The sequence below is a fragment of the Drosophila miranda genome (assembly GCF_003369915.1).
Source record: "Drosophila miranda strain MSH22 chromosome Y unlocalized genomic scaffold, D.miranda_PacBio2.1 Contig_Y1_pilon, whole genome shotgun sequence".
Classification (NCBI taxonomy): domain Eukaryota; kingdom Metazoa; phylum Arthropoda; class Insecta; order Diptera; family Drosophilidae; genus Drosophila; species Drosophila miranda.
The window spans coordinates 11,972,815-11,991,592 of record NW_022881603.1 but is presented as its reverse complement, the minus strand read 5'-3'; the positions used below and the strand labels follow the sequence as shown (position 1 = coordinate 11,991,592).

Below are 18,778 nucleotides of genomic sequence, written 5' to 3'. Positions count from 1 at the left end.
CAGCGAAAAGAGCCCTTAAACGTGCCATAAAGGAGAGCAAGTCAGCCTGCTTCAGGCAGATATGCGAGGAGGCGGACGTCAACCCTTGGGGGACGGCATATAAGGTCGTCACCAAGAGGATAAGGAGCCAGTCAACACCGGAAGTGACCTGCCCGATCCTGCTTCGTAGCATCGTGGAGGCCCTATTCCCACAGCACCCGTATAGGGAGGAGAGCGTCTCGAGCCAAGACTCCGAGCTGTGGCAACAGATTTCTGTTGAGGAGGTGATAGCGGCTACCAGGAGAAATGGGGATAAAAAGGCACCAGGACCGGACGGTATCCCAAACAAGGCATTGAAGCTTGGAGCACCCACCAGACCAGAAGTATTTGTTGACACGTTCAGCCTACCTGTCGGGTAGGGTACTGAGGTACGAGACGGAGGAGGGACCAAAGCTCTACAGGGTGACAGCCGGAGTTCCACAGGGATCAGTCTTAGGACCTCTACTGTGGAACATAATGTACGACGACGTCCTGAGACTCCAGCTCCCGCAGGGATGCACGCTTGTCGGTTTCGCTGACGCTCTCGCCCTGGTCGTGGTAGCCAAAGAGCTCCGAGATGTCGAGGCGACGGCCAACGAGGCAATCCGGATCGTATCCAACTGGATGGAAAACGTGGGATTGGACCTGGCTGGCCACAAAACGGAGGCTGTACTCATCACGAGTCGGAAGAAGGTGGAGTACGCGACGTTTCGCGTGGGTAATGCGACTATTAAGTCGCAGGAGTCAATCCGGTACCTAGGCGTGATGCTGGATAACCGATTGAACTACCGGGCCCACATCGAGTACGCGAGTCAAAAAGCCTCCCGGATGCAGGCAGCACTCGCAAGGATGCTCCCCAATATTGGTGGACCCAAGGCAGGTCGTCGCATACTCCTGGCGAGAGTAGTGGCCTCGATCCTACTGTACGCTGCGCCGGTGTGGTCTTCAACCCTATCCGGCAACATGAGTCTAAGAAGAAAGATGTCAGTGCCATATCGGCTCTGCGCTCTTCGAGTAGTGTCTGGATATAGGACGGTGTCGGATAACGCAGCCCTGGTCCTCGCGGCCATGATACCGGTGGATATACTAGCGCTCGAGATGACGCATGTATATGAAGCGCGCGCAGGGATGCGAACTAATGCATCGCTAGAGACCATCCGTGCGTCGGAAAGGCGGGCGTCGATAGAAAAATGGCAGGCAAGATGGGACACGGCCACAAATGGACGGTGGACCCATAGACTAATCCCGGACATTGAGTCATGGATAGGGCGGAGAAGCGGAGAGATGAACTACCACCTCACCCAATTCCTGACGGGTCACGGAGGATACAGGAAGTATCTACATAGGTTCAAACACGAGGATACTCCCGAGTGTCCTGAGTGTTCGAATGAGAGCGAGGATCCGGAGCATGTGATCTACCACTGCACGAGGTACCGCTCAAGTGCAGAGTATTTCCCACGACCAGAGGAGCTAATGGCGTTCATGACGGAGTCCGACGAGAACTGGCAGCGCGTTAGCAACACCCTAAAAGCCATCCAGAGCGATCTGAGAAGATGCGAAAGGGAGCGACGCGTAGAGGAGAGTGCCTAACGTAGGCAACCCATCCCGCGAAGTAATACTTTGCGGTGATCCCGCGGGGAATGAGGTGTGCAGCTGTGCGTGGTGGTGAGTTTAGCTGGGAAGCCCAGAAGGGGTAGTCCAGTTCGTTGACTGTTAAGGGCCGGTCACGTCTCTTAGAGATTCTCACCCGCCGTGGCGTATCCATGGAAAAAAAAAAAAAAAACACACACACACACACACCGTCAGGAGGTGGCAGATGAAGTGGGATTCCTCGACTAAAGGACGCTGGACCCACCAGCTGATTCCGGAAATCAAGCTGTGGTTGGAGATGAAGCACGGACAGGTGGACTTCCACCTCACTCAGATGCTGAGCGGCCACGGATGCTTCAGATCGTACCTGAAGCGGTTTGGACACGAAACGGAGGACTGGTGCCCATCATGTGGTCGAGGTATCGTGGAGGACGCTCACCACGTCTTCTTTGAATGCCACCGTTTCGAGTACGAGAGGCGCCAGCTAGAGGATGAGCTAGCCACCAGCATTAGCGTCGGAGGGATCGTGCCGCTCATGGTAGCGAATCCCAAGGCGTGGGATGCCCCCACTAGGTTCGCCGCCACTATAATGCGGGAACTACGGAGAGCAGAGAGGGAAAGGAAAGTGTCGGAGGAGTAAGGAGGAACGGCTGTGCGAAGCAATGCTTTGCGGCCGTACCGCATAGCTACGCCCCATTACCCCACCAACAAACCACAGTCCCAGACCCTCAATACTAGTTGCTAACCATATAAGTACTAGTATTAAAGCAGAATAAAAGTAATTGAATACAAAAAAAAAAACAAAAACAAAACAAAAAAAAACACATAAACACAAACGTGTCGCAGTTGAGGCGCATTTAAACCTCGAAAATGAATCCATCCGTACATACATATGTATGTATGTACATATGTACATATATATCTAATGTGCACAAAAAAAAAAAATCTGCTGCAAGCGTAATATTTACGACAAAAGGCGGACAAGAGCTAATCTGTCTACCCGGTGACACTGAAATAAACACAAGCCACATTGTACGTGCCAGAAAGAAATGGCTATAGTTGTATTAGTGGAGAGAGCAAGAAGGAGCTAGAGAGAGGGATAGAGAGAGAAACACCTACATAGACGCTACAGCCAACGCACACACCTGCGCCGTAAGCTGTTACCTGTGCGAGTGTGTGTGTGTGTGTATGTTGGCTTTTCGTTGCTCTCACTCACTCTCTCTCTCTCTCTCTCTCTTTCTGTGGGAGCCCAGCTGAGATGCTCTCAGCTCCAATGTGTGTGTCACCCTCCCCTTCCCCGTCACCATCTCTCCCTATGCCACTGCTGTTTCGTTCCAAGCTCTCTTTTTCGCTTTATGATTCATTTGCCTGAACGCTATTCTTTCTATTTGGTTCGTTGTTGCTTTAATTACTGTCCAAATAGTTGCAATGCCTGGTATCTATCTATCTACATTTCTATGTAACAATGTACAAGTATCTAAAAAAACGTTTGTTCGTTAGCTTCTTTTTGGTTCAGTGAGCAGCTGAAAAGCTTCACACATACACACACACACACACACACACACACACACACACACACAACCAACACCAATGCAGCTTTTACACCAACACCAACACACAGGCAAAGAGTCGAAAGCAAATGAACTACTTTTTAAACAATTAAGTCGACTTTTTTCACTGCTTTATAACAGTTAGATTTTATATTTAGATATCTCTTTATATTTCTCCTCTTATTTGGGAGGAGAGTATCACTTTTTCGCACAAATACCGATTTCGTTCTTTATTCGCGCAGTTATCTTATCAGTCACACACGCGGGGCTTTCGAAAGTTCTTTCGAATTGGCATTTACCCAGCGGAGAGGGGTAGCAGTAATGCTATATTTTAGATTTATTTGTCTTTATTAACGGCCATCCGTCCGTTCGAGTGTAACTATGACGTAAACGCGCCGCCAGCCACAGAGCCATCTACTCGTACAATCAACAGGCGGCGGCGGACAGCAGACAGCAGAGGAGCAGAACACATCAACGACAACCGACAACCGACAACCGACAACGACAGCTCAGCAGCCAAGAGCCAAGAGCAATAGCCACTTTAGCCACACGAACCAACAGCAGCAACTGGAGTGCGAGTGAGCGAGCGAGTGTAAGTACTCCAAAGCAAAGGCAGAGGTATCGTAGAATGGCGGCCGTGCCGAGGCAGAGACGTCGGCCTTAATACACACTCAAACGAATGGAATCGTTTCTCTCTTTCTCTCTCTCTCTACGAAACCACACACGCATACACACAGACTTATAACAGGCCCCCATCATTCCCCCAAAAAAGTATCTCGACAGAGAGCCCCGTTTTAGAGCGCTGATTTATGAATGTGTTTGGTTATGAGCGAGCGTGAATGCATGCAAATTAAATAACTGCGGTAGCGGATTGTGTTTTTAAAAAGTTTTTATTTTACTTCTAACTTCACTGATATAGATTTAAGAGAGGGTCACAAAGGATTCCGGGCAAAGGGTTTGCGCGATCTTAATTTTTAGCTCGACTTTGCGGTGTCGCTTCTGGATCAAGACTGACTTGAACTTTCTGATCTTTGCATCGTTGATCCCTTTCGGGAATAGTTTTTCTATAAACATTTCAATTGATTTCGCCATCCCGAGTATTGGATTTCGTCATCCAAAGAGAGAACTGTAAAATGCCTAAAGTGCAGGATCTGCAGAAAGCCGGGAGTGAGATTGTTTATGAGAAGCCGGGTGTGGGCAAACATTGGTTTTCCATTTAGGCGACTGTCAAAGATTGGGATTGCGGCGGGAGCCCTTGAGATTGTACATCTTAGAAATCAATTAGGCGGAGGCCCAAGATTGAAATTGTTTTCGTTTTGGAAAGCCAAAGATTGTTTACAACTCGTATAAGAGCTCAATAGAATTGGGTACGTTAACTCCCCCATTCTTAAATATTTCGTCCCGATACATTTTGAAGTTCTGATAGAGCTCTAATTTCTTCTGACAGTATTTGAATTTTGCTTTCCACTATTTCTTCTGACGGTATTCTTATTGATTTAATAAGTACAAATTTGGTTAATTTATAGCCGAAGTAAAATAACATTATCAATATCAAAATGATTAAGAATAATGTTGTTAATGGTAAGGCCGTATTACCTAATGTTATAAGGGGATTTAAAATATTAACATTATCAAAAGAAAATTGCTTATCATTCGATTGTATATAATCAACTAATTCAAAATCGCTATATCTATGATGCGATATAAATCTTAGAATTTTACCCTTATCATTTATGTGGGTTATATTATTTATTACAATTGTGTTGTTGAATATAAGGAGATACGATCCTAACAAAGTAGTATTGTCTACGATATTTTTGCCTGAAACTAATATGGCACCATCCTAAATGATGTCTATTTCTTTGTTTTTTCCCTTTTTTTAGTGCAGTTGGCTTTAAAGCCATTAAGTAAATTGGTGAAACAGGTCTTCTTTAAATTTATTTGTGCGTAATTGTTAAAAGTTTCACTTTTAAAATTATTCATTAAATAGTATTTCTCCTTACATTCACAAACTTTTTCACTTATAACTAACATTCCATCATTTTGTGAGATGGCTCTTGCATGGTAAAACTTGCAAATATCTTTAATTTGAGGATATTTTATGTAAATGATTATTAAATCAGCATTTCGAATTATTTTAACCGTTGCAATGTCCAGCAGATCAGACAGTTCAACAGGATGTTTTTTATGCTTATAAATGTCCTCTATTTCGTTTTTATTTAAAATTTTTGTATTGAAAATGTTTACTTTTAAGAGGGTTATGGTATCAACTAAATTTAGTAGGTCAAAAGTTATTAATTTTAAAAGATGCTTTCTCAGTATCGTTTCTTCATTGAAGATGACATTTTTTAATGAATTTGATAGCAATTCAATTTCTTTGAAAAATTTGGAATTTATTACAAATTGTTTATTATTATTTTCAGTTAATTCATTTACTTTATTTTGTATTTTCAAAAAGTCGTCATGATCAGGGCTGCCTGCTATCCATTTCCAAATGGTACTTAATTCATTTATTCCCCTTTCATTCCGTTTTGGAACTAATTCTGAAATCATTTATTTTAATAGACTTAAGTCCATTGATATTTCCCACTCATCGTCTGAATTAATTGATTTGTTGACATATTTGGATTCTTTATCAATTATCTCTCTATAAAAACTCAAATTAGTAATATGGAAAAGTTCAGTGTATGTTTCATAATTGTAAACGTCTCTGCCGTCTTTGAGCAATAGATAGTCACTATGCGTATAGTCAATTACTTCCGAAGTCGTCAATATAACAAAAGTCAGTATTAGTATATTCGCATACATTTTGAACTATCCGGTAGGGGTCGTCCTTCTTAGTTTGGCTGACAGATCTTCGAACGGGTCTTCCTTCATGATTTGGCTGACAGGTCTTCGAACGGGTCTTCCTTCTTAAATTTCTTTGTTTAACTGGGTCTTCTGGGGTCTTCCTTCTTTGGTTTAGCTGATAGTTTCACTTTCTTTGTGTTTTGGTTTGGTTGGTTTTGTTTAAAAACTTTGGTTTTTTGGTTTTTTTGTATTTTTGAATTGTCTTGATTAGCTTTTGTATTTATTTGTATTTTGTATTGTATTTGTATTTGTATTTGTATTGTATATTGTATTTATTTTTGCACACCCTAAGCTCCGGTTTGTTTCCTTTTTATCTCACTTTTTCTTATCTTATATCTCACAGTCACTCCGCGTTTTTATATCTGAAGGATTTATTCCATTAATTAATTGTCCTTCGGGTTTCGGCACGACGCAACACTTTTATTATTCGGTGCTTTTTATACAACGTCGCCCCACGTTGGGCGCCAATTAAATAACTGCGGTAGCGGATTGTGTTTTTAAAACGTTTTTATTTTACTTCTAACTTCACTGATATAGATTTAAGTAGAGGGTCACAAAGGATTCCGGGCAAAGGGTTTGCGCGATCTTAATTTTTAGCTCGACTTTGCGGTGTCGCTTCTGGATCAAGACTGACTTGAACTTTCTGATCTTTGCATCGTTGATCCCTTTCGGGAATAGTTTTTCTATAAACAATTCAATTGATTTCGCCATCCCGAGTATTGGATTTCGTCATCCAAAGAGAGAACTGTAAAATGCCTAAAGTACAGGATCTGCAGAAAGCCGGGAGTGAGATTGTTTATGAGAAGCCGGGTGTGGGCAAACATTGGTTTTCCATTTAGGCGAGTGTCAAAGATTGGGATTGCGGCGGGAGCCCTTGGGATTGTACATCTTAGAAATCAATTAGGCGGAGGCCCAAGATTGAAATTGTTTTCGTTTTGGAAAGCCAAAGATTGTTTACAACTCGTATAAGAGCTCAATAGAATTGGGTACGTTAACTTGCATGCATGTGGTTATGTGTATGTGTGTGCAGCTGATATCACCTGAGCGTAGCGCAGAGCAGAAACCGTTTGCTAGCAGAGGAAGAGAGAGAGAGAGCGATTGCTGAGAGCTGTTTTCAACGAATTCGAGTCTCGGTCTTGGTCTGGAGCTCCTCCAATGATTGACGCAAATCTTCGTGTTATGCAAATGGTTGCTGCTCAGCCTGATCTGATCTAACACGCTCATGCAACCTGCTGTTCAATGTCTATAGGGATGGATGATCATGATCCCAACCACATGACTGCCTACTAGTGTTGGGTAAACATCGTTCAATTTACTGAATAAGTTCGTTCGTTCATTTTTATGCAGTGAACTAAGTCGTTCTTTTAGTCCGTTCCTTTTTGTTCATCTTATTCGTTCTTTTTCGTTCATCGTTCTTTTTTGTTCATCGTTCTTTTCCGTTCGTTCTTTTTTGTTCATCGTTCTTTTTTGTTCATCGTTCTTTTTTTTCATTGTCCCTTTAGTTCGTTCTTTTTTGTTCTTTGGCCTGTTTCGTTTATCGGTCTTTTTGTTCTTAGTTCAATTTTAAAGTCTCATATCTAGTTTTAAGCTTATACATATGTAAATAATGTACTACAATTCATTGACGTTTTAACTTCTTAAATTTATTTTAATTCGTACTTAGTACTTGATATCGTTAGGACACAACCAACAGTTTCAATTAAGTATCTCGTTTTCCATTTTTTATGTTTTAGAAGTCGGGGCTGAAAAACAATAATCAATTTTACTTATGTTGTCCATTATAATTTTAAAACCTATAAAATACACACCATTTTTAAGTATTTCACATATTATTATGTAAAAACATAAGGCTTTCAACCTTATTGGGGGTCAAAAGCGTTCGTCTTTTGCGGACTATTTCTCCTGCTGCAGAAAATAGGCGCTCACATGGCACCGACGTGGCCACCAAACAAAGACGTTTCAACGCATATTCGTATAGTCGTGGATATACATTTTTTCGCTGCGTCCACCAGATCAAAGGGTCCTGCTTTCTATTGATGTTCTCTTCTGCCACTTTTGGTTGGCGACGTTTTGACGGTTTCGATTTGTGAAGACAGATCATCAGCAACATTATCAATCAATCCCGTTCGAGCGATCTTACATTGTAGAGCTAACTGTTTTTTCATAGCATTCATCGGACCTAAAACCCCGTTTTTTAAATCTTGGGTCTAGTATGGTGCTCTCTGCATACAAAATATTATTTTCCAAATCCCCAAAACGTACGGTCAACTGCTCTTTGAGTTTTTCTACGACTGCCCGTAGAAAATCATCTTTTGGAATAGCTTTGGCTATAGATTGATGCAGCAATGTGGCCATTATAATAACCTTTGATAAGGTGACATTTTTCCCTGCTGAAATTTCAGTTGTTATTTCAGAAAATGGCTTCAGCACTGGCAATACACCATCAATAATTTCCCATTCTGCCTGGGTCAGTACTAGTTCAGGGCGTAGAAGGGAAATGACCACCATAACTCCATCTTTTAAAATAGACAAGCGCTGAAACATTTTGTATGTTGAGTTCCAACGTGTAGGCACATCTTGTGTCAGCTTAAGGTCGGTGTTCGGAGCAGAACCCAGCCGATTAGCTGCTTGCCAAATAGCACCTAATTCTTGGCCCTCAGCCGCTTATTTTGTTTGTTACTTATGTCTATGTCACTCATTTGTTTGTTAAAGCTTTGCGCTTGCTTGCCCTGCTAAACGCTCTCTGCCAGCTCGCTCTTCGCTATCTCCGCTTTGCGTCTGCCTACCGACGTCGGCCGAGCGAAGCTGCGCTTAGCGATCGGAGCGGCAATGTAAAGGGCAGGCAAGCCACACTTGCAATTTGGATGTCACTCATTAAAGAACATATCGTAATTTTATTTCTGCGCCGAGTTTTGTTTAATTCGAAATAATTAGTCGGCCGATTGGGGATAAAAAACATTCTCTCCACATAAAATTTTTTGACCCCGACGTGATCTCTGAGTTGCAGTGTCAATTAATAATCATTCGCGATCGACATTCGTTAGCCCTAGCAAATTTTCGGCGGTTAAGCACAATTCGGTGCTAAAACACACTTACATACACCTACATACACGCATTGCTGGCTATTAATTTCTCTGTCGCGACAATTCGGTCAGTGCAGTGCGGTAGGCAGTGCAGCGAACTCACTAATACACACAAGCGGAGTACAAAGCGGAATCGGACAGCTCGCACAGCCGCACAGCTAAAGGCATTAGCTGTAATCCCTTTGCTTTCGGTTCCCACGTTTATACGTATACAGGGTGTCTTTTTCGGTCGTGCTGAGAGACTCTTTTAAAACCTCAACATGGCAGCACCTGAGCCTACCAATGTCGCGAACGCAGCAATGCCGAGTGATGTAGATTTCTACAAGCACAAGGCCGAGTCCATCGCGCGCCAACTAAAGGCCATGGATCGCTTTCTTACCAAGGAAGAGCTTGCCGAGTTAGATGAGGCAGAACTTCAAGCTCGCTTAGAGCAAATCGAGCGAATGAATGCGGATTTCGATGCCGCTCAAACGAGCCTTGAAAGGCTGGATTTCCTGCAGTTAGCCCATGATGCCCGGCTGGACTTTTCGAATGTTTATGTCAAGGTTAGGTCCAGGCTGTCGCGGGAGTTGATGGCTGCTCGCACGGTAAATGTTGCCAATTCAACGGCTCGGCATACTCTCGAGGGGAATTCGTCGTTGTTCGCCTATAATAGTATAGGCCGTTCTCGAATGCCCGAGTTGCAGCTTCCGCGATTCGGTGGGAACTACATGGATTTGCCAGAATTCCACTCGATGTTCTCGACAATGGTGCACAAAGACCATCGTATACCAATCATCGAAAAATTCCAATATCTTCGTGGATGTCTAGATGGTGCTGCGCTGGATACGATTCGTTCCTTGGAACTTTCTGAGGAGAATTACGACAAGGCGTTGAATTTACTAATGTTGCGATTCGATAATAAACTGTTACATTTTCAGGCACACGTCAAGGCTATTTTCGGGCTGCAAGGGGTGGAGAAGGGCTCGGCTATCGGCTTGCGCGCGCTCAGCGACAAAATCAATTCGCACTTGCGTGCACTTCAGACCTTGGCGACCCCGCAGGAGATATCCGATGGGTTGCTGATCTTCATCATAGGCACGAAACTGGACCACAAAACAAAGGAGAAATGGGAAGAGAACTTGCCGACGTCAGGATTGCCTCGGTGGTCAAGCATGGCCTCATTTCTGGAAGCGAGATATCGGATGCTGGAGAATTTGGGATCAGCCATGGCAACAAGTCCTAGTCATCAGGTGGGAGAAGACAAACCTGTCACCCTTATCACCTCCAGTAACGACCATCCTAACCCCATATGTAACCATTGCAATTCCTCCGAGCATTACATATCTAGATGTCAGGCATTCCTGAATCTCTCTGCGTTTGAACGATACAAAGAAGCAAAGAAGAGCCGCTTGTGTTTGAACTGCCTCAACAAAGGCCATGAATTGCAGCGGTGCAGGTCAGGACCTTGCAGGCATTGCCAGGCCAAACATCACACGCTACTCCACATTCCATCGGGAACTGGTGCTTCATCTTCCTCTTCACCGGCCGAGGAATCGATCCAGCAAGAGGCCGCGACTGTGCTTCTAGCAAGCGGGTGTTCCAGCCCTCCCCCCTCGATCCAGAAATCTCAGCCTAGCCAGAACGTGTTGCTACCTACTGCCCTCGTCCATGTAACAGATCGTTATGGAGCACTTATCCCATGTCGTGCCATTTTGGATTCTGCATCACAGGCAAACTTTGTAACATCTAGACTTGCTGATCAGTTGCAGTTGGATCATCGCTCGTCTTATGTTCACATCTCTGGAATCGGAGATTCCATTCTACCTTCGAGCAAGTCTGTACATATAGTTGTACAATCCCAGGACGCAAGCTATCGAGCTTCCTTCGCTGCAATTGTCACCAACTCAATTACGGAAATGCAGCCTAGCTTCGGCGTAGACGCAAAGGATTGGCCAATGCCGAATAATCTAAAACTAGCTGCTCCTAATTTCTCCAAGCCCCAACGTATCGATCTGTTGATAGGTTCTGGTTTGTTCTTCGATTTAATGTGCGTCGGACAGATTCGACTATCAGCCCAATTGCCAACATTGCAGGAGACAAAACTTGGTTGGATAGTATCAGGAAGCATTGATAGCTCGGAGAATAAGCGTGCAGCTTTAGCCGCTTTTGAAAATTCCTCGTGCATCTCTATTGACGATTTTCGACCCACAACGCTGGAGTACCAAAACTTAGAGCAGCAATGCAGGAAGCAGCTGCTCGAGTGCCAGGTGCAAGTGGAAAAACTGCGATCGGAGAATCAGGAACTGCAGCGCAAACTTTTCCATATATTAAAAACCTACATATCCACGCTAAATGAAATTCAACTTTCAACAATTTCTACATTGCCAAATTTCCTGCCATTCTATACAATTACAGAGGTTCCCGATGATCAAGACGTAATCACGACAAGCCGCCTTCGTAAAGAAGCGCCGATTGCTGCGTTCGACGATCATCCCAGCGTAGCCGCCAGCTGCGCCCAAGCAAGCATCTTCAAGAGGGCCGTTGGAAAAATAGCGGTTCTGCCCCTTCAGGATGGATCTGTTGAAAGCCTTTGCCTTCCAACGGGGGGTGAATGTTCGGAGCAGAACCCAGCCGATTAGCTGCTTGCCAAATAGCACCTAATTCTTGGCCCTCAGCCGCTTATTTTGTTTGTTTCTTATGTCTATGTCACTCATTTGTTTGTTAAAGCTTTGCGCTTGCTTGCCCTGCTAAACGCTCTCTGCCAGCTCGCTCTTCGCTATCTCCGCTTTGCGTCTGCCTACCGACGTCGGCCGAGCGAAGCTGCGCTTAGCGATCGGAGCGGCAATGTAAAGGGCAGGCAAGCCACACTTGCAATTTGGATGTCACGCATTAAAGAACATATCGTAATGTTATTTCTGCGCCGAGTTTTGTTTAATTCGAAATAATTAGTCGGCCGATTGGGGATAAAAAAAATTATCTCCACAGTCGGGAAGATTTAATTGGCTATTAATTTCTTTGAGTTTCTTGAATCCGGATGAGCTGAGATTGAAAAATTCTACAATTGGCTTTGCTTTGACCCTTACACTGTCAATTGGTCCCAGTGCTTTCTGTACAATGATGCTCAAAGTGTGGGCAAAGCATGGAATATGGCGCCAATTTCCCAATTTTATCGCTGATACGATATGGGCAGCATTGTCTGATGCAATTGCAGTAATTTTATCTTCAATTTTCCAATCAGCTGCAACACTCTGAAGAAAAGAGCAAAGATTGAGGCTTGTGTGCCTCTCACCGAACGCTTCACAAGCTAGCATATGCGAAGATAGTTCCATATTCGTCTTGTCTATGAAGTGTGCGGTTACAGCTATGTAACTCTCATTGGTGAGCGATGTCCATCCATCAGTTGTGAGACAAACTCCAGATGCAGATGCTATCTTCTCTTTCACATTGGCAATTAACTCACTGTGTATATTTGGAAGTAGCACATTAGACAGCGTTTTACGTGTGGGCAACTTATATCCAGGGCAATTTGAAACGTCCTCTATCAGCTTCTTAAAATCCGGCTCCTCCACGATCCGGAGAGCATGATTGCCTTTGGAAATCATTCGCACTAACTGTTTGTCTAATTGCTCACTTTTACGCGCTGTCGGTGGCTTCTGAACAAATTCAGTTATTTTTTGCTGCGATGTTGTGGCGGCAGAATAACTGGCTTCAGTACTTCCTTGTCGTTCAATTTCATCGAGAGACTGGGTGTTTCAACTTCAAATGCCGTGTTAAATTGCTCTGTGAACCTCCGGCTATACTCAAATCCGACTTGCAGTACTTGCACTTTGCCTTTTTGTCATCTATGGCATCGAAGTGATTCCATAAAGCACTAAATTTACGTTTAAGCGACATTTCAAAACAGTTTAAATTTCTTTTCAACTTTCTTGCCAGAGTCCGCCACAACAAAATGTGAAAAGAGCTGCCATACCAACTCAAAAATAGCGAACAAAACGAAATGAGCAAAACAAAAAGAGCTGCCATACCAACTCAAACATAGCGAACATGAGGAACAAAAACGAACGTAAACGAACTATGAACAAAAAAGAACGACAGATGAACAAAAAAGAACGATGAACAAAAAAGAACGAACGGAAAAGAACGATGAACGAAAAAGAACGAATAAGACGAACTTATTCAGTTCGTTCACTTCCATGAATAGTTAATTTTTGTTCGTTCGTTCATGAACGACCCAACACTACTGCCTACCAGCCCAGATTGTGGACTGAAACCGATTGGGTCAAATGACCCAGTTAAGAAATATGTCGTATAAAAGCTCGAAATTAAAGTTTTGGCATCAGATAGGAAAGACCACTCCGGTTCGGATCATCCAATAAATTCCTGCTTTGACTATCTTGTTTACTTCTAAATTAGTTCGTATCAAACAAGGAAAAAACGCCCGCGAAAAGCTCACCGAAACTTGAGATACTCTTGTAAGTCGATATTGTTTTGATCTTATCGATAAGATCTGAAGGAACACTGCAGGTGCTACCATCTCTGGCTTGCACAATTTTGGAAATAACCATAATACCTTCCGTAAAATGATATATGGAATGGAAAAGGTAAACATAAGAGAGCCAGAGAACCGAGAAATGAGTTCTACAAATGCAGTAAAACTCCATAGTTCAAATTCCTCAAGAATACTTTCAACAGTCGTGTGTACATACATATGTGCGGACATTTCATTTGAAAGAAATTGGATAGCAGAAAATTGTTTCTTTACAGTTTCGTCGTTACGGGAATTTCTGTTAATTAACAACCCACAAGTGCAGCTTGGTATGCTTTAGTCTACTCGTATCTATGTAGTACTTGTATCGCACACATGTTTATATTAATTAAGGCAATTGAATAACTTGTCTCTTAGTCCACATTAAACTAGGAAAACAACATTCGACCCTAGGGAGGAGCTTAAACCCTATAATCTATGCAGATCTAAGGAGATCCTAGAGGATAGTCGATTCGATTAATGTCAGACATGGGATCATATCTAGAATTTGTGATCGTATGACCTACGATAATTTATTGAGCCCACTAAAAGCTGCTACCCAGCCACCACTCTAATCAATATAATTTAGTCTCCAATATCAGCTCCATTGAAAGCCCGGTCAAGTGTGCAATTAGCAAAAACAAAAGGTAATTTCCGCTCGGATTATTGGGTAAGGAGGAATCTAAGGTGGGGAGGAAAACAAAATATCTGAAATAAAACAAAAGCCATAATCAAAATAATGGAAATGTTAGTAAACCAAATCGAAAAAATATCATTTCAATTTGTTGCACGAACACACACCAACCAAAACCGATAAAGTCACAGAAAATTGTTCATATGTGGACGAAAACAGCGACAAAAAACTGGCGATTACGATTAGATTGAATGAATGTAACGACAGGGCAGGGGTAGGGGTAGGGCAGAATGGATGGATTGCTCATTGGGGACAAGATCACAACAAATGTAATTCCGGAAAAAGAAGAACGCGCCCATCAATCAGAAACTTAAAACTAATTAAACCCCAATCAGATTATCCCCATCCCTCGGGAAACCCAGACTATGCGTATACATACCATCGAGGCGCGTGCCTTGTCACTGGAAGATGTGGTATCCTTGGCCTTTCGGCGCTCCGCCTTGCTGGTGGCCACAATGGGCAGTCCACCGTTCTCAATCATTGTCACCACAATCTTGTTGTTCCGGCTCCCCAACGGTCCCCCGCCGGAGGAGGTGCCGTACCAGGCTTTGCCCTGCTTAGAGCTTGCACCCGCTGCCGTGGTCGCCGCAAGGTTCTTCTGGCGCATGGCGTTCGAGAGTCGCTGCTTCCGGTCCAGGCGAGCCTCATCATTGTCCTTTTGCAGCTTGGCAATGGTGGCCGGAGTGTGGCTCTTGGAGCGCTTGAGAAACTTCATCAGCTGACTCTTCACATTGGTGGCTGCGCTGGCACTGGTGGCATCGGGGCCGCCCATGTCCTCGGCCCGGGAGGAGCGACGCGAGATCTGCGCCTTGGTGGGAACCTCGAGGCGGCGGAACACCCCATCCGCCATGCGCACAAAGCAGCCCTCGGACATTTTGTGGAATGAGTCCGAGGGCAGTTTGTGGAACTCTCCGTTGGGGCCGCGGAAGTAACAGTGGTCCGTCCGGTGGTATCCGTCGCCTACAATGTAGAACTCGTTGCGGTTCTCTTTGGGAGCAGCCACCGACTCCGCGGCCAGGTCGTCAGTCTTGGCACTACGGTCCACCGGCACCGGGAAGGCCATCAGGTTGGTGCTGCTGCTGGCCGCATCTCCAGGTTTCGGCACTACTGACCCGTTGATATCCTCCACTCCTCCTTGGGCGGCACTCGACGAGGCAGCCGGCTGGAGGGGCTTCAGCTCGCTGATCGTCACTGGCCGGCGCTGGGGATCGCCCATGTTCTTGCGCATAATGCTGCCATTGCGCAGCAGGGAGTCGCGCAAGAGGGAGAGCTCGTCCTTGCGTAACGGCTGCACCAGTGTTGAGTAATGTTTCGACGATGTGGACTTGCGGCCCGATGTTCGGCGGTTGCCAAATTGTGATGTTGCGTCGCCAGTGCCAGTGCCGGTGGCGGGGAGCTCCTCTTTATTGTTGTTATTGTGGCTGCTCGAGTGGGTCTGGCGGTGACTCGAGGTCTGGCCCATGATGGGAGCTTGGTTTCTTTGTTAGCCGACTGATTCTCGAAGGTATGGTCCGGTCTGCTGAATGGATGTTTACGGCTTACGGATGATCGCTGTCGTTTGTTGCAGTTTTTGTCCCAATTCCAATGAAACAGTGACACATATTCCTCTTCCCGGAGATGCAATGTCCCCCAAACAGTAATAGTATTCCGTGTGTCAGCATTGAGAGCCCTTTTCTTTTTTTTATATTTATACTATAGTTGGGGTATTGTACATATACACGAAGTGGATATACATATGCACGAGTATTGTGTTGTATTTTATTGTATGATAAAGTTGTTCGTCGGTATGACACAATCACGAGGCGGTCGTAGCTTTGTCGCTGCGACTTTTCAAAAGTTCATCTTGTTTAAATTCTATTAGAGGATTAACAGCACAAATAAATGAGAATTGAAGCGAGTCTCAGTTCCAGTCGTAGTCTCATTCCCATTCACAGTCACAGTAACCAGTAACAGCTATAGTCACATTCTATTTACATATGTATCTAGATTACCTTCCTGTATACCAGAGCAGAGAGAGAGAGAGAGAGGGCAACGCGTAAAAGATAGAGCAGGAGGGTGAGCTGCTTGCTCTTATCAGTTATCCCACGTACATATCCGTATCTGTGTGTACAAGACGCATTCTTGATCATTTCCACTGTCTCCTAAATGCGATCCACACGGTAGCAGAAGCAGCTTCAATGTCTAGTGTGGATCGTAAGCCTCGGCACGCCCGAACCGAAGGCGAAAACGTAGATGCAGAGAGTAGATGACCAACAACAACAAACTACTGTCATACTGGCGAACGCGGAGACACAGACACAGAGAGGGAGAGAGACAGCGAGACAACGATGAAGCCCCACACGTTGGGGGCAAAAGCTATTTTTGTTGTTCCCCCCCTCCGTACCCTTCTCTATCTATCACTGTATCTTGCTGCTGCTGTTGCTTCTGATAGTTACCTCGTTTACGTTGTTTTTAAAGCGTTACTTGTTCCCACACACACATACACGAACACACACTAGCTTTCCGCTGTTGTCTGTATCTATCTCTCTCTCGCTCTCTCTCTCTGTCGCAGCACTGTATGTGTTTCTGTGTGTAGGAATTTGTTCATATTTCATTTTCATTCCGCTTTCGTTCTTTTAGCTTGCTCTCTGACTCTTGCTTTTGCTCTTGCTCTCTCTCTTGCTTGTTGCACCATGCCACTTTTTTATACTTTATAATTAAATTAACTTATCATCCCAATTGGCTTTTCTTATTGAATCTGCGGCGATGAAGTGGCTGTAAAGCTACTTTCCAGCTGAATATACTCATTCCACTGGAATTGTTGCTTGTTATTGCCCTGTTGGTTTTTTTTTGCTCTGCTCTAATCTCTTTCTCTCTCGCACACACACGCACACACACACTGGCATACATTTAAAATGTATAAATTAAACACTATTTAACCGAATTTATTTTTAAACAAGTCCGCACGTGCGTGTTTGTTTTTGTGACGGCCCACCCTCAATCCCACCCTCTCCTGGCCACTGTCCTGTTGCCCTTGATTTGATGTCATCTCAAGCCCCTGTCCGACACAGTCGTAATACCTATTGTAGTTATGTACATATATATGCATGTAGCTCTACCGCGGATGCTGTCGGATTACTCTTGCCACTTGGGGGAGATCTGACTAACTGCGCAGCCACTAACCGGAGAGCGCAGGCTGCTGCGTTTCGTTTTGTATTTTTATTTTCTTTGCAATATTTTTTTGACGTAACGCCCGCCGTTACCCTTGTGCTTGGCGCGATAACGGTCACAATGGCAAACGCGTAGAGGCGAATAATGCAAAAAAGTTCCAGTCAAATCATCGCTGGGCGATAACCACTACGATATCGTCGGATCTTCGTCGGGGAAGGCAGCGACGATACGCGACGGATAATAACAACAACGACGACGCGGCGCGGCGCGACAATAGTGACCACACGATTGAAGTGGAACTTAATACTAAAACAAGCTTTCGACCATCGCTTGTATCTGTGGCCTGGCCTGTGGTTGTGGAGTCGACTCGACTGTCTGTTGCTCGTACTGTTGTTATTGTGGCGAGCTTCGGGCTTGTTTGTGTTTCGCAAAAAGTTCTGCAGCGGGGCTTACTCAGAGCGGCTGTTCGTTCGTCCAATGTGCAAAGACAGTCACGACACACCCTACACATACACACACGCACAGTCTTCGGAGACGGACGCAGGTAAGCTGCAGGTGATTCACAACGCAAACGTGTGTGTCGCATGCTCACGCATACACTGCTATTATGCGAGTATAAGATATTCGAACTTGCGAAAGCTTTGTTGCAATCGAACAATGTGAATGCCAAAGAAACGGATAGATTCTAGTTTTTCACGAACCGAACCCACACCACCTATCGCGTATCGTCATCGAAAAAGTCAGCTTGTTAAGCTTATTTATTCGCATTTATATACTTATGTATGTACATATGTGTTGTGTGTTTTGTGTGTGGTCGTGTTGGATAAAGCACACCAAATGGATATCAAAACAGTTACAAGTTTTTGCTGCTCTCTGAGAGTGCCGTAGATCGCCTAGCTAGCCGTAGCTTTGCCTGCGATACAGCTGATGATTTGAATACAATAAATGTGGTTCTTGAATGGACGAGGTGTGCATTTTTTTGTTGACTCACTTGTTATATTTTCCGAGTATGCCATGGCGAATCTAACTCAAAGTGGTTTAAAGATTGTTTGGTCTGCGATTTATTTGCAATTAGCAAGTCTACATATTGTACAAACAATCTTTTGTGGATATTTATTAACTTATGTACATACATGTCTATTTACAGCTGCGGCCCCAGCTGGCTATTGATCTCACAGTTGCCTTTCCATTAGCAGCTAGGGAACCGATAATATACATACGTACACCCTACACCTTCGTAAAAAATTTTAATCTTTTCAAACTTTCAATTTGAAACTTGAAGAGGTTCTACTGCAGTTGCTCAACACTATTGGATATTAACCAACACTGGTCTTCA

At 44.3% G+C, this 18,778-nt stretch overlaps 1 protein-coding gene across 18 annotated transcripts in view; it reads right to left on the bottom strand.

Annotated features, from left to right (window-relative positions):
• LOC108158650 (MAP/microtubule affinity-regulating kinase 3) overlaps positions 1-18,778 on the bottom strand; it is an 83,952-nt gene that overhangs the window by 34,313 nt on the left and 30,861 nt on the right. For 5 of the 18 annotated variants that reach the window (XM_033394518.1, XM_033394522.1, XM_033394525.1 and 2 more), the window contains exon 1: positions 3,458-3,551. The exons of 4 other annotated variants lie outside the window; for them this stretch is intronic. Coding sequence is in view for 3 of the 14 variants with exons in the window: in XM_017291149.2 (XP_017146638.2) it covers positions 14,262-14,306; positions 14,672-15,754 (1,128 nt within the window). In the remaining 11 variants the exon portion in view is untranslated. Of the gene's footprint in view, positions 1-3,457; positions 3,553-3,582; positions 3,800-12,761; positions 14,307-14,671; positions 16,147-17,351; positions 17,818-18,778 lie in introns of those variants that run through there. 9 more of the 18 variants (XM_033394523.1, XM_033394524.1, XM_033394526.1 and 6 more) reach the window with 6 other exon arrangements.